Source organism: Bos javanicus, chromosome 16 (genome assembly GCF_032452875.1).
Source record: "Bos javanicus breed banteng chromosome 16, ARS-OSU_banteng_1.0, whole genome shotgun sequence".
NCBI lineage: Eukaryota > Metazoa > Chordata > Mammalia > Artiodactyla > Bovidae > Bos > Bos javanicus.
Genome location: NC_083883.1, coordinates 80,803,840 through 80,817,811, shown reverse-complemented (window position 1 = coordinate 80,817,811; position 13,972 = coordinate 80,803,840). Strand labels below are relative to the sequence as shown.

Below are 13,972 nucleotides of genomic sequence, written 5' to 3'. Positions count from 1 at the left end.
GGTCCTGACGGAGCTCAAGTCCGACAACCAGAGGCTGAAAGACGAAAACGGTGCCCTCATCAGAGTCATCAGCAAGCTGTCCAAGTAGGCCCAGCCTGGGCTGCCGGGGACGGCCCGTGTCCGCGCCTGCCGGCCGAGCCAGGACCTGCCTCTGGCTGCCAGCCACCGTCAGCCACCATGCCCTCAGCGGCCCCCCAGCCCCACCCCCCACCCCACCCCCACCCCCCGGCTCAGACAGTTCCCATCAAGGCACCACGGCGACCCTCGGCCGGCTGGGCACCCGGAGGCGGCTTGGGGTTGCCAGGCCCGCCTCAGACCCGGCCTCCCGCTGCCCGGCTGCTCGCCCCTGCCGCCCAGGAGCTGACTCTCCTCTGAGCCCACGCGGCGATGCTGGTGGCAGCAGCTTTTCTACTGACCACCTGCTGACGCCTGGCTGTTGAGGCGCCCGCCCCGAGCTCGGGCGGCCTGGCTCATCCCGCATCTGTGCTGTTACTGCCCTCCCTCTGTGCCCCCGCTGTGCGTGCCTGGGGCGTAGATGCCGGACAGGCCCCGAGCCCCGCAGTCCGTCCAGGCGCTCACGCCGCGAAGCCGGGCCGGGCTCTCAGTGCGCCTGCCCCCGTCACAGCAGTTTCTTCACCAGAAAACCTGGGCTCTGAGCGCCCCACCTGCCTCGGCTCCCTTGACCCGATTTCTTGTCCTGAGAGAAGCAACACCTTCTTGAGGGCTTCTGAGGCGCATGGGGCGGGCTGCTCGAGGTGGGTGTGAGTGGGGCCCACTCGCTCCTGACGAGGAGACGAGCCTCAAGGACGCTGACGTGGTGACTCTGGGCGTGTGTGGGGAGAGGCACTCAGTTGCTTAGGAGCAGCAGGAGTCCAGGCTCCGGTAGGGGCAGGGCCCCCCTCCACAGCCGTGTCCAGGGACCCCACCCCGGGTCAGGGAGCTTCGGGGGTTGTGCCTTCATCACTCGCAAGTTGGGAGACGATGATGACCAGAAAGGTTCTGGGTGGGAGCGGAGGTCTTCCTGAGGCCCTCCCGTGACGTGCCAGCCCTGCCATGCGTGGTTGGGGACCCCGAGGCGCCAGCGGCTCCCTGGCCCAGAGCTCAGTCCCCACATGGCCTGCTCTCTCTTCTCGTCCTGGCGTGGCCTCCTCCCCGGAGAGAAGCCTGGACGGACCACGCCCTTGGTCCAGTGCAGAGTTTGGTCATGAGTCCTTGGTGATGGCTTGGTTAACACTGAGGCATGTGCTTTCTGTCGGTTTCGTCCCTCGGCTGGTATGAGCGCGCAGGTCAGCTTTGGGGTTGCTGTTGACGTCTGGTGTGTAGTTGTCAGCAAATGCTACCTCTGTCTGAGAAAATGACAGAGTGCTCCAGCTCCTCCGTGGCCCTCAGAAGCGCCCCGTGCTCCTTAACCCAGAGCTATGCTTGATCACAGTCCCGGTTCCAGACAGGAGGTCTGTCTCCTGGGGCAAAACTGCTTTCTCAGGGCGTGCAGACCCTTCCCCATGCGCACGACGGGGGGTCTGACAGTGGGGACAGGCGGGCCAGGGGCGACACCACGTCAGGGGAAGCTCCAGTCTTCAGTGCACCACCCCTGTGTTCTGGGGGACCCGCAGGGGCTCTTGACCCTGATCCCCGGCACCGGGCTGGCAGGGCCCTGCCTCTTTTTCAGGAGAAGGAGGCTGAGTGGGAGGGGTCACCCCACCCTTCTCGCGGCAGGCGGAGCCGGCAGAGGAGCTCCGGCTGTGCCTTCTGGGCCGCGGGCACCTCCCGCAGCCCTCGTGTGTTAGGCCCCAGCTCGGGAAGGCAGGCCCTGTGGCCAGAGCCTGTGGTGTGCGCCACCGCAGTCTCAGGCACGGTCTCACGCAGCTCATTCTGTAGGGGACCCTGAATCCGGTCTCTTTCCGGGCCGTGTGGGTCGTAAGGTGGTGGCCAGGGCCTCCTTGCTGCCCCGGGGGCTCTGCCCTGTCACCATGGTGCCTGAATGGGAGGTTGGCGACTGGGAGGGTCCTAGTCGGCGGCCGTTTGCGGTTTTCCAGGGAGGCCGCTCTTCCGGGCCTGACGACCAGGCCTCCAGCTGCAGCCTGGCCGCTTCGCCACCCTGTTCCCGAGGCCGCTGCTCCTGGACCCGAGGACCGGGCCTCCGTCTCCCCTCCTGCAGGGCATTGGCTTCCCTCGGCCCCCGCCGCCTGCCTCAAGGAGGGGTCAGGGCTGTTGGAGTAGCCCCCGCCTCTGCCTGACTGTGTGATCTGCCCAGACGGACAGACAGACGTCAGGGTTTCAGCCAGGCTGCTGGCACAGGAGCCCGACGGGGTGGGCGCTGCTGTGGGTGCAAGGCAGTGGAGACAGCACGGAGGGGCTTCCCAGGGCCCCAGCCCGCGTGCCTCCAGGGCGAAGCCTCGCGACTTCACAGCTGAGCCAGCAGGGAGGGCCCAGCTCCAGCCAGCGGAGGAGCCCCTGGCACCCCGCCTCTGGACAGAGCGGGCATAGGCAGTCCTCCCAGTCAGGGCCAGTACCGAGCGCTGTCCCCGTGCTGAGCTTCAGGGCAGGTGTCGGCACCTGGGGGTGAGTCCTCGGGCACCGTGAGGAGGCGGGGGGCAGCAGGAGGAAGCGGCTGGAAGGACAGGGCCGGGCGTCGGGCCCCGGGGCTGCCATGCTGCCGTCTGAAGGGGCTGGACTGGTCTGGGGTCGGGTCTCTAGACCTGAGAGTATGTGGTTTTTTAGATTCCTAAGAAGACCAGATAGTTCTCACACTCAGATTTTGCTCATTCTAACTTCATAAATTCTTGTTTTCTTCTCCATTCAAACTGTTTAAGTGTATGGTTAAGCGGGAGAGTGAATTCAGCGTGGAGGGCAGTCCCCCCTGGTGGCTGGGTGAGCCTCTGGGCGAGCGGCCCTCTCGGGAGGTGGTGCGGCCCCTGGTGGCCTTGAGCTGTGTTTCTCCCCAGCAGCCGCCCTTAAGCAGGCAGAGGACCATCCTGAATGGGAACCAGTCTCAGTCCTGGGGGCTGTTGGGGCTGTCCCGGGCCGAGGTGGGTCCCCCTGCCCAGAGCAGGGCTGCAGGACGGAGCTTGCGGCCCCTCGAGGACTGCGTCTGTCGCCTGTGCTGACTCCCTGGGGCCCGGGAGCGGTCACTGTCGCGGCTCCTGGGGAGTGAGCGGGCTCTGTGGCGAGGAAAGGCCAGACAGAGTGGCGCTGCCTTCCGGGAGGCCGGGCTGGGTGCAGGCTGGGGAGAAGACTTCAGGCAGAAGCTGCTGAGAGTCTGGTCCCCCTGAGGGGTGCTGTGCTCAGGGGTCACTCTTGCTTCCTGCCTGCGTGTAGTGTGTTTGCTGCTCGGAGATGTCACAGCCTCACCCCAGCTTCATCCGGGGGCTCTGTTAACTTGCATCTTTGCCCCCTGCCCCCCACTGCCCGGCCACTCTGGTTCCTCTGCTCACTGTCCTGACAGGGACTCCAGAGTGATCTCTGCCTTGGGTGGCCCCTTACGGTGGCTTTGGGATGCGCCTGTGTCCTTCCAGAACAGACACGCTTTCCACCCTCCTGCGCCCGCATTTCCCTAACGCTCAGTCTTTGCTTTTCTCACTTGGAGCCCGTGGTGCTTAGAGGAGGAGGGGTTTTCCACGAGTCGCCCCAACTTGCAAAGCTGCACACGCCCTCGGGGGGAGGCCTGGCCTGGCAGGGCCCCAGGGGCAGCCCTGCTTCCAGCTGGAGGCACCTAGGTGGTCTCGGATGCAGGCGGAGCCCTGGGCTCTGCCCTGCCCCTTGCCTCCACCCCACCTGCCTCCTGGGCTGGAGGACTGGCCTCCAGCCAGGCCCTCGGGAAGTGGGCTGCAGGGGCAGGGCCTCTGAGCCCCCGAAAGGCCGACTGTCCGGTCAGGAGGGGAGACTGTCCCCCAACCTGCCGCGAGGGGCCCTGCCTCAGGCTGTGACTCTGGTCCCCATCCCCCCCGTCTCCTGCCGCTGCCTTGGCCGGCTGGGTGGAGCGCACGCGTGAGAAGCTCCCCGGGGTCCCCACACCCCCGCCCGTCACCTCAGCCCCCCGTCCCCGACTCCCCTCTGGGACAGCACCTCTGTGTACACACACCTGGGGGGTGGGGTTCAGGGAGGAGCCCAGATGCACTTCGTGAGCTGAATGTATTTTTATGCAACTTTTGAGTGGCCTTTCAACCCTGAGGTGAATGGTTTTGTTTTACTGGTTGTTGTTATATAGTATTATTAAGTATTCTGTGTTTGGAAGTTTGGGAATAATAATATTCACGTCTGTATGATGCCTGTAAACACAACAGTATTTATAAATGAGTAAATTAAATTGTGTTTTAACTTTGTGATGGTCTCCGAGCTTTAGGAAACGGGGCTCATAGAACCTCATGTCTGGGCCAGCCTGTGGTATTTCTCCCACCAGGCCTGACTCTGCTTGGTATCCAAGCTCAGACGCGGTTGGCACATTTGGGATGGCATGGCCGTGGGCCAGCCCGTGGCATCCCCACATCACCGTCCCGGCCGTCGGGGCCTGCATCCCAGGGCTGTGGGCCTGTCCGGCGGTGACCCTGGTGCTCGTGGCCAGGTCCTGGTCTCTGCCCTCCGCAGCGGGGTCTCAGGGCCACTGCTTGGGTTGGGGGAGCCAGAGCCCCTCCAGAGCTCCAGACCATAAAGGCAGTGGATGGGGTCACCGGAGATGGTGGCGTTCAGTGCAGGCAGCCGCCCAGGCCTGGCCCTGCATCCACCCCCATGCCCCCCGGTTTCTTCACACCCTGCAGAGGCCCCATCACCACACTGGGGGCCGGGGAGGGGCCAGGCGCCTCGTCCCCCACGGTCGCCCGTAGAGGTCCAAGGCTCAGGAGCCGGTGCGCAGCAAGGGCTCCTTGTGCTCAGTGGAGACGCATCCCCTAGAGACCTGGGGACCGCTGAGGCTCGGCCACTCCCTCCTGAGACCCCTGGCCAGCCTGAAGGGCACTCTGCCTTCTTGATCCGGAGTCGGGACCAGATGCCCACAGGCCTCAGGGCCTGCCAGGACCCCCGAGGAGACCGCCACGGGCTGAGGTGAGGGGGAGCGTTGCGGGGGGGCACACTTTCCGGGTTGGGGGGTGCTGCCTGTTCCCTGAAAACCCCCGAAGCCCTGGCCTCAGAGGTCAGACATCTCGGGTTTCTCCGTAAGCTAACCCAGCATTTGTAGGTGGCGTCATTCCACAGACCCCGCGGGGCTCAGGCTGCGGCCGCATCCCAGGCCTGCTCTAGCTGGCTGGTGGGGGGGCACCGAGGGTCTGATCCACCCCTCCTCCCTGAAGGCCCCCCAGAAGCTGCCCTGAGGGCCCCGCATGCCCACCACCCCCCTGAGCCCAGGGCCAGGGTCTCAGAACTGTGCCCTCACCCCGCCCAGCGGGAACAAGCAGAGACCCCCACCCCCAGCTTGCTTTCAGCTCTTTTCTTTAATAAGGAGATGCTGCTCGTTACAAAAGAACAAATTGACGAGAGACCAGAGTCCGTGGGGGGGTGGGGGGCACTGCCAAGCGGGGGCAGGGGGTGGGTGGGGGGCCTGTGAGGCAGGCTGGGGTCCCGGTGGGCCACACGCTGCAGGAGCCTGGGCCTGCCTGCCCTGGTCTGGGAGCTTCAGAAGCCGCAGCGCCAGTGCTGGGACAGGAGGGGTTGGGGCAGGACGCCCGGCTGCTCTGAGGGGTCTGGGGTCCATCCCGCCCACACCCCCTCCCCCAGTTCGTGGAGCGCGGGGCCCACGCCCCACCATGGCCTCAGCCAGTGCACCCTCTCAGCAGGGCCCACGGAAGGGCCACCCTACCCAGGGGCTGCTGGCTGGAGCTGCCGTCCTCTGGGTCCCTCCCTCCCTCCCCAGGGGGCGGTGGGGCGGGGCTGGGTGCGGATGGGGGTCCCACCCCCCCCACCTCAGAGCAGCCACAGCTGCCCACTCCTGGGGTGTCCCTGCCCAACAGCAGGAGCTGAACGCACCTGTTCTCCAGCCCTGCTGCCCGCCGCCACCCCCACCCCCTCAGCTGTGCGTCCACCCGGGGGCATCAGGACCCGACCACAGACCCAGCCTCCAACAGCTCCCATGCATCCCAGTCGTCCCCCGGGGCCCCCAGTGCCCACCCCCCCCATGTGGAGCAGGGCCGGGGGGACACCGCTGGGACCCCACCAGGAGCGCAGGACACGCATCTGTCCTCGGGACGCGGGGCAGGGGGGTGGCAGGCAAGCCCTTCACAGTGTCCTGAGGGGAGCTGGTCAGAGGGGCCGGGGGCTCTGACAGGGCAGCCCCGGAGACCTCCGTATGGCTTTTCAGTGGATCAGACAGCAGGCAGGGGAGCAGGCCACACACAGAGGCCGCCAGGACAGCTCTGCCATGGACACGCACCAGCCGGTCAGGCTGGGCCCAGGCCAACTCCCCAGGCGTGGGGAGCTGGGGGAGACACGGACTTCACACACGGGGTCGGGGAGCAGCTCGGGGGTGTGATGCGGAGCTGGGCTCTGGGCACGGCCATGCAGCTGTTGGCACGGAGCCGGGGCGTGCGTGGGCAGGGTGGCGTGTGCATGGGTGGCCGCCATCGTGTGCAGCTGAATGTGCGTGGGGGCAGACGAGGCTGGCTTCTCAGGCTCCTGCTCTGTCTCCAGGTCACAGTGTCGCCTTCCCAGTCCTGCAGCTCGAAAATGGGTACAATCCCGGCGACCCGTCGTTGCCCCCAAGCCGGGGAGGCAGGAGTGGCCGCAGGACGAGGCTGCCCAACAGAGCACGGCCGCAGGTCAGTGGGTGCGGGGGCATCCCGGCCAGCGCTGAGGGCGGTCTCACACGTTCAGTTACTGGTGGTTTGTCTGAAACTCACGTTTAACTTGGCACCTGGGCTGCCGGGCTGAGGGCGGCCAGCATCAGGCCCGGGACCCCTCCGTGTCGGCCGCCACCAGGGCTCTTAGGTGGAGAGGGGGCCGCGGGGCGGGGACAGCCTCTCTGGGGGGGCCCAAGAACTAACCCAGACCCTGCGGGACCCAGGGGGGGGTCTCTTCCAACCCTGCTTACTGCGCCCCACCGCACCCCACCCCCGCGGGGACCCTGGCCCTCTCTGCTGCTGCCCCAAGGCTACCGCAGCAGGAGCTTGTGTGGTCTCCTGGGAGGAGGGGCTGAGGCTGTGCTGAGACCACCCCGCCCCCTACCCCCCACGCCCCTGGCCACAGTCAGAGGCCCTGCCCCAAGCCCCTGTTCCGGAGAGGGGAGGAAGCAGCCTGCGGCCCCGCTCGTTTCTGGGGGCCTGGGTTTTGCGTGTCACTCTCAGCCCCTCTGTGAGAGGCACCTCTGCTACTTCCCTCCTGGCGACCTTCACTCCACGGAGGGTTAGGGTACCCACAGGCCCAGGCCAGGACCCTCAGGCAGAGACAGGAGCACGCATGCGTCTCCCGCAGCCACAGGCCAGCAGACACGTCTGCTCAGACTGCTCCTCTGGGCCCAGCCGACCTGGCAGGCCCCTGTGCCCCCACCCTGCCCCTCAGCCAGCCCAGCACTGTCATCCAGCCCCAAATCCAGGCTCAAGACCCCCAGAGCAGCAGACGCATCAGGATGGAGGCCAGTCCTGGGGAGGGGAGGGGTGAGAAGTCAGGCTGGGGTGGAGCCCTGAAATGGGGGGATCCTCAGGAAGCACCGAATCCCGCTGCTCTGTGGTCACCCGGTCCTGAAGGCAGGGCCGCCCCCTTCCCCCCCGTGAAGAGGGGCCCCCAGGACACAAGCCCTTGCGCACACACAGGGCCCCGGCGTCTTCCTCCCGCAGGAGCCTGCCGAAGACGGCCATCCGTCCAGGTGGGGGGACGTGGGCTGAGAGGGGAGCAGCTCTGGGCGCTTGGGGGCTGCAAGGGGAGGAGGGAGCCCACCGGGGGGGCGCGGGCTGATGCTCCTGCCCAGGCTGCAGGTGGGGAAGGAGCCTGTGTGCACACTGGACTCACGTATATATGGCTTTTTATCAACACTGGGGACGGGAGGTGAGCGGGGAGCCAGCATGGGGACCCCGGGGCAGGGACGGATGCCCTGGGGACCCAGAGAAGCCCCGGGGGACGACAGGAGGCCAGCCGGCCACTGGCCACTGCCCCCCCACCCCGCTCACCTAGGCCCAAGGACGGCCTCCTTGGGAAGCCCCCGGGTCTGCACAGAGAGTGCTGCTCCACTGAGACTAAAAGAGGAAACTGGCGCTGGCAGGATGGTGGGAGACACCGCTCAGCTCTCGGCCCCATTGGGGGCCGGCACCCGCGCCTCCCACCCGGAGACCAGGGCTCAGCAGGCCCATCGCCCTCTCTCTGGGGAGGGGTCTTCTGTGTTTTCATGGTCTGACATCTCCCGTCCACAAGGTGAGCTCGCAGGACAGACAGACCCCGTGTGAGTCCGGCCACCAGCTCAGGTCCATGCTGTCCCCGAAACCAGCCCGAGGGGCAGTGACTTCTGCACAATCCAGTCTCCACGCCTGGCCTCCGAAGCAGCCACTCACGCGCCCCTGCCCGGCCAGGAGCCAGAGCGCGGGCCCTGTCCAGAACCCAGCAGTGCCGCCGTCTCGGGGGGCCATACGCTCAGGGAACGGGAGAGGCTGCACTGCCAGCCGGGAGCACCGCCTCGGGGTGAGCCTGGGGTGCAGCTTCGCAGGAGTGGGGTGCGGGCATGCAGCGGGGACGGCTCCCGGGGTGGGCTGGGCAGGCCACGCCACCTCTGGGGGCCCTCCTCCCACAGCCGTCGGAGGGGAGGGTCCTTATAAAAAGGGGACGGGGGCACGACCACACAGACAGGCAGGGCGCCCCGCGGGGGCGCGGCTGAGGTGTCCGTGGCTCCGGGTCTCAGCGGCGGCCTGGCCGCAGCCCTACTTGCTCTTGCCCAGCAGCGCGTCCACCTCCTCCTCGGGCTTGAGCGAGTGCCACTGTGCGATGGGCCGGCGGGGGTTGGCCAGCATGTCGGACCAGTGTCGCAGCTCCGTGCCCGTCGCGCTGCTGCCCACGAAGATCTTCCCGATGGCCTCGTTCTTGCCCAGCTTGTCGTAGTCCAGCACGGTGACCACCACCTGCACCTTCTGCGGGGGGAGGGGGGGGAGGGTGGGCAGGAGCCCTCGGGCGGCGCCCCCAGCTCCCACCTCCTTCCGCCCAGCCGGTCCCGTGCAGCCGGAGGGGCAGACCCATCCTTGCAGAGTAACAAAGGCCATGCTAGAGAGGCCTGCCGCCCACACAAGGGGCAGCTGGGGAAGCGCCCGGAGCCAGGCCCCAGGGTGGTGGCCGTGTGCCCGCCCGCCCGCGGGGGTCAGCAGGCGGCCCCAGCCCCACCAGCCCTGCACCTGGATCTGCTCAAAGGGGATCTCGAAGCTGAAGGACTCGTTGAAGTAAGGGTTCAGGGTCTTCTTCTTCACCGTCGTCTTCTTCTTCTTGAGCCTCCTGCCGTTCTGCATCAAGTGGATCTTCACGTAGGGGTCTGTGGGGTGCAGCGGCCAGGCCCTGAGCCCGCCCCGGACCGCCAGCCCGGGGCCAGGGTGGTCACAGGCGTTGCCCCGGTGACCCGCCGCAGCCTGGGGCTCGGTGAGGGGCTCGGGGCTCCTGGTGACATCTGTCCTGGGCAGGGAACACCTGGGACCCACCCCACCCATCCTCCGACCTGGGCCATGAGACGCGCCTACATGAAACCGGCCTGCCCAAGGTGACTCAGGAACCCCGAGCACTAGCTGAAGACAGGGCGGTCGCTCAGCCCTCCAGCCTGGCAGAGCCCGCCCCTCGCCCTGCAGCCCCTTCCTGGGAGCCGCCCCCACCTCCCTTGCAGCCTGAGGGCTCGGGTGCCCTGGGCGGCGGCCAGCAGCCCTGCGCCCACCTGAAAGGCCACCCACGTCCATCTTCTTCAGGTTCTTTGCCTCCAGGATGCAGACGGTGAGCTTCCCGGCTGTGGGCACGTATCGCAGCGAGGTGCAGATGTCCCCCAGCTTCTCCGGCTGTCAGGAGAGCGGGGTACGGGCCATCTCAGCAGCACGGCTGACCCCTTGGGGCCTCGGGCCAGGGGCAGCCCAGCCCTGCCTGCAGCAGGCAGACACTGGAGCTGCAGGCACCATGGCCGGTGGTGCCCAGGAGGCTCTGGTTGGACATAGGGTTTGTGGGGTCCCGCCCGCAGCGTACGCTGTCGTCTTCAGAGCCCCTGGCACCTCCCATCTGGTGTCAGTGCCAGAGTGCAGGGACCTCGCGACCAGAGAGGAGGGTCTGTCTCTGCCACTGCCACGGCGTGGAGCCGAAGCGTCTCAGAGGAGGCCTCGGGGGCCAAAGCCGACCACCTCCCCCATGTCCCGGTCAGGGTGCAACCCCGCACCCAGGGGCTGGTGCTCGGAGGGCAGCGTCTAAACAGAGGCTTTGTGCACAGCGGGGGCTCGTACTCGGTGAGTGTGTGAGCAGGTGCTGCAGCCGCTTCCAGGAAGACAAGCCCTGTGCTGAGAACCCGCTCAGACAGCGCGGGCCTTCGCTGCGGACACACGAGGACCCAGGTGGGTCACTGGCGCTAAGCGGGCAGTGGAGAGAACAGGAGCGCGGTGTCCCCTGCGCCTGCGGCCTCGCCGGGCGGCTGACCCGGGGGCCCGGCCGGCGCCGCCCCACGCCAGCCTCACCTCCTCCTACTCCTCGCCCCAACGCGCCCCGCCTCACCTCCTCCTTCTCCCCGCCCTGCAGGTCTCGCCACTCCTCGATGGGCTGCCCCAGGTCCACCGTGTTCATGGGCACCTTGACCTCGCCGATGATGTCGTGCTTGGAGAAGCGGTCAAAGTCGTAGATGGCCATCACCAGGGTCTTGCCCCCCAGCTCCTGGTATGGCACCTGCAGGGCACAGGCAGGATGAAGGGGTCAGGGCAGCTCGGGGGCGTCCGGAGGCTGTGGACATCGCAGAGACTCGGGCTCTGGTCCCAACCGAGCTGTTCCGGGCCTGGGTCACGGCCCGGGACACGGTCCGCCGTGCCTCCCGCCTGTCACCTTGAAGGTGAAGGTCTCGTTGAAGGCGGGGTTCAGCGTCTTCCGATGGACTTTGGTCTCATATTTCTTCTTCTTGTCTGGAAGGAGGAAGACCTTGACGTAAGGGTCCGAGGTGCCGCCCATGTCCAGGGCGGGCAGTTCTGCGGCCTGCAGGACGCCCACGGTGAGCTGTGAAGAGAGCGGGCACCTGTCAGCCCCCCGTGGGCGGGGGCCAGGCAGGATGCAGGGTCTCCATGCCGCAGGGAACCGAGTGACCCTGGGCCGCGCTCGCCGGGAGGTGGTGACCTGACCCCACACCTGGTTGGCCTGGAAGTCGTAGTCCAGGGAGAACTGCAGCTTGCCCAGGTTCTCTGGCTCCTTCTCCTCCTCGCCCTCACCCTCACCCTCCGTCAGGCCCGTCTCCGCGTCATCGTCATCCTGGGGGGCTGAGAGAACGGGGTGCATCAGGGACAGAAGGGGGGTCGCCCCCATGCAGAGCCCGCGCCGGTCCTCCCCGCACAGGACGCCACCCCAGACAACACGTACCAGGCGTGTGGGCCAGGCATCCAGGCCGGGCGCGTCCACAGGGAGAGGAGAGGAGACGGTGGTGAGAAACCCCGCAGCGCAGACCAGCCCGCGTAGAGCCGGGGACGCCCCACACACAGGCCCCACGCGCGCCCGGGCCCCCACGCACACACCCTGAGGCCTCCCAGGCTCCCATGCACACACCCTGAGGCCTCCCGGGCCCCCATGCACACACCCTGAGGCCTCCAGGCTGAGCCCTCCTGCAGTCCTCTGCACTGACTCCTTCAGCAAGAAACATCTCACACAACAAACAAGGGGAAGTGAGGTGCCCAAGAGGAGACACGGGACACCTCCAAGCCCTTTCCGGGCTGGGCCCCCAGGAGACGGGCGGAGAGGAGCCCAGTTCTCTGAGTTCTGGCTGGCCCGCTGGCCTGCCGGTGGGAACCCCAGATCCCCTGTCCCTTGGCGGGGCTCACCCCGGACCAGCCCTGCCGGCAGAGCAGCCTGGCCCTGCCTACCGGGCCGCCCCGCCTACCGGGCCGCCCCGCCTACCTGGCCGCCCCGCATGTCCTTCATGTTCATGGCGTTCTTGGCGCCCTTGCCCTTCTCCTTCTTGTTCTTCTTCTTCTTGCAGCAGCACTTCTTGCAGATGCAGAAGCAGCAGGTGAGCAGCAGAAGGCCCGTGACCACGGCAATTGCGATCAGCGCCCAGGGGGGCACTGCCCATGGGGAGACGGGGTCAGCGGTGCCACCGGGCAGCCCACCCCCTCTAGTCGAAACCCAGATAGGCTCTGCCCATCATGACGCACCCTGTGCCCCCGCCGTCACCACCCCCATGGGGCCCAGCCAGGCTCTGCTGAGACGTGACTGTGGCTCACACGGAGGATGGGACAATCCTTGTGCAGACCTGATGGTGGGGGTTGGGGCAGCCTTTGAGTGCAGTGCTGAGAGGGCTGAGCTCCTTAGTGACCTGGGCGGGGGGGTGGCGGGGGGCAGTGGGGCCAGCCCTCAGCTGCTCCCCCCAAATCTGGACTTTGGGCATCTCTTCACTATCTTCACCAGGAATCTATGAAGCAGTGAGTGAAAGTCGGCCAGTTGTGTCCAACTGTTTGTGACCCCCATGGACGATACAGTCCATGGAATTCTCCAGGCCAGAATACTGGAGTGGGTAGCCTTTCACTTCTCCAAGGGATCTTCCCAACCCAGGGATCGAACCCAGGTATCCTGCATCGCAGGCGGATTCTTTACCAACTGAGCTATCAGGGAAGCCCCGGTGGGGAGGGGGTTATTTTCTAACAGAACTATTTCAAAGTGTAACTGGAAAGTGTAACTTCATCTTTAGGTTTCACCTTTTGAGTCTTCTAAGTTGTAAGAACATTCTGCCCAGGGAGGTGAGGGCACAGAAATTCCCTATTCCCTTTATTAGTGACAGACCCCTCTGCCGCCCCCACTAACCCCAGTCCTGAAGGGGATTGCCAAAGAATCCAGCCTAGAGCCCAAATATTAGGAGAGTGCGCAGCCGTCTCACCCCCCTGGCCCACCCAGCACACAGGGACACTCACGAGGCAGCTTGACTATCTCGTTGAAGAACCTCTCCTTGAACATAGCAAACATGTCCTCCTTGCCCTCGCCCACTCCCCCGCTCTCTGTGGAGTTGTCCACTGGGCCGGCGGGCATGGTGGTGGTGGCAGGAGCCACCACAGGCTCCTGGTTCCTCTTGAAGATGCTCCTCATGGTGGCAGAGGGATAGCTGCGAGGGAAGGGGGCAGGGTGAGCACCCCAGAGGCCCAAGTGCAGACGGCTCTGCCCACAGGCTGCGGAAGGCTCTTCCAGAAGCTAAAGACTGTGGACAAAGGCCGTATGTGACAGACCCACAGCAAACATCCTCATGATGGTGAAAACCTGCAGCCTCACCACTAAAATCAGGACCAAGACAATGGTGTCCTCTCGCCACTGTTGCTCAGCAAGCAGGGGATGTCCCAGCTACAGCAGCTAGAGGAGAGCGAGAAATAAACGGAATCCAGGTTGGAAAGGAAGAGGCAATGCTGTCACTGTTCGCAGGAGACGTGACCCCACAGGAAACCCTCACAGTGAAGCTCACCTGCAGGTGATGTGACCCCATAGGAAACCCTCACAGTGAAGCTCACCTGCAGGTGACGTGACCCCATAGGAAACCCTCACAGTGAAGCTCACCTCCAGGTGATGTGACCCTATGCCAGGAAACCCTCACAGTGCCGCCAGAAGACCAGTGAAGCTCACCTGCACAGAATTAATACACAGAAACCCCTTGGTCCCTATACATTAATAGCAAAAGAACAAAAAGAGAAGTTAAGAGGAAAATTCCACTTACCATTGCATCACAAAGAATAAAACACCCAGAGTGAACCTACGTGAGGAGGCAACAGACCTGCACTCGGAAAACTAACCCTGATGAGAGAATCGCAGCAACGCGACAGACGGAGGGACCTCGTGCTCTTGGAAGAGTCAGTGTTGTCAGACGACCACACTTCCCAAA

General features: G+C 65.7%; 2 protein-coding genes across 7 annotated transcripts in view; one reads left to right on the top strand and one right to left on the bottom strand.

Moving 5' to 3' along the window:
* PPP1R12B (protein phosphatase 1 regulatory subunit 12B) overlaps positions 1-4,322 on the top strand; it is a 167,884-nt gene extending 163,562 nt beyond the window's left edge. Inside the window, exon 16 of the mRNA XM_061381763.1 lies at positions 2-4,322. Within this exon, the coding sequence (XP_061237747.1) occupies positions 2-88 (87 nt within the window). The 3' untranslated portion in view covers positions 89-4,322. The remainder of the gene's footprint in view (position 1) is intronic.
* Positions 4,323-5,404: 1,082 nt separating this feature from the next.
* Positions 5,405-13,191, bottom strand: SYT2 (synaptotagmin 2). Of its 6 annotated transcripts, XM_061381760.1 has the most exons (8): positions 13,020-13,191; positions 12,010-12,176; positions 11,251-11,370; positions 10,954-11,121; positions 10,633-10,800; positions 9,818-9,935; positions 9,294-9,427; positions 5,405-9,035 (listed from the first exon to the last, which is right to left on the bottom strand). In XM_061381760.1, exons 1-8 carry the CDS (start codon positions 13,189-13,191, stop codon positions 8,829-8,831), a joined length of 1,254 nt encoding a protein of 417 aa, XP_061237744.1. In that variant the 3' UTR covers positions 5,405-8,828. The 6 variants fall into 6 exon arrangements, with proteins under 6 accessions (XP_061237744.1, XP_061237743.1, XP_061237740.1 ...); XM_061381759.1 differs by lacking the exons at positions 12,010-12,176; positions 13,020-13,191 and adding an exon at positions 11,670-11,755 and having other exon boundaries at positions 11,251-11,638; XM_061381756.1 differs by having other exon boundaries at positions 9,294-9,935; positions 10,954-11,370.
* Between the last annotated feature and the right edge of the window lie 781 nt (positions 13,192-13,972).

Excerpts from the sequence above, each read along its gene's own strand:
- SYT2 (XM_061381755.1), bottom strand. The coding sequence starts at position 11,755 with ATGTTTCTTGCTGAAGGAGTCAGTGCAGAGGACTGCAGGAGGGCTCAG. Across the intron at positions 11,639-11,669 it reads TGTGCATGGGGGCCCGGGAG|GCCTCAGGGTGTGTGCGTGG; the intron begins GCCTCAGGGTGT and ends GGAGCCTGGGAG. Across the intron at positions 9,036-9,293 it reads TCCCCTTTGAGCAGATCCAG|AAGGTGCAGGTGGTGGTCAC; the intron begins GTGCAGGGCTGG and ends CTCCCCCCGCAG.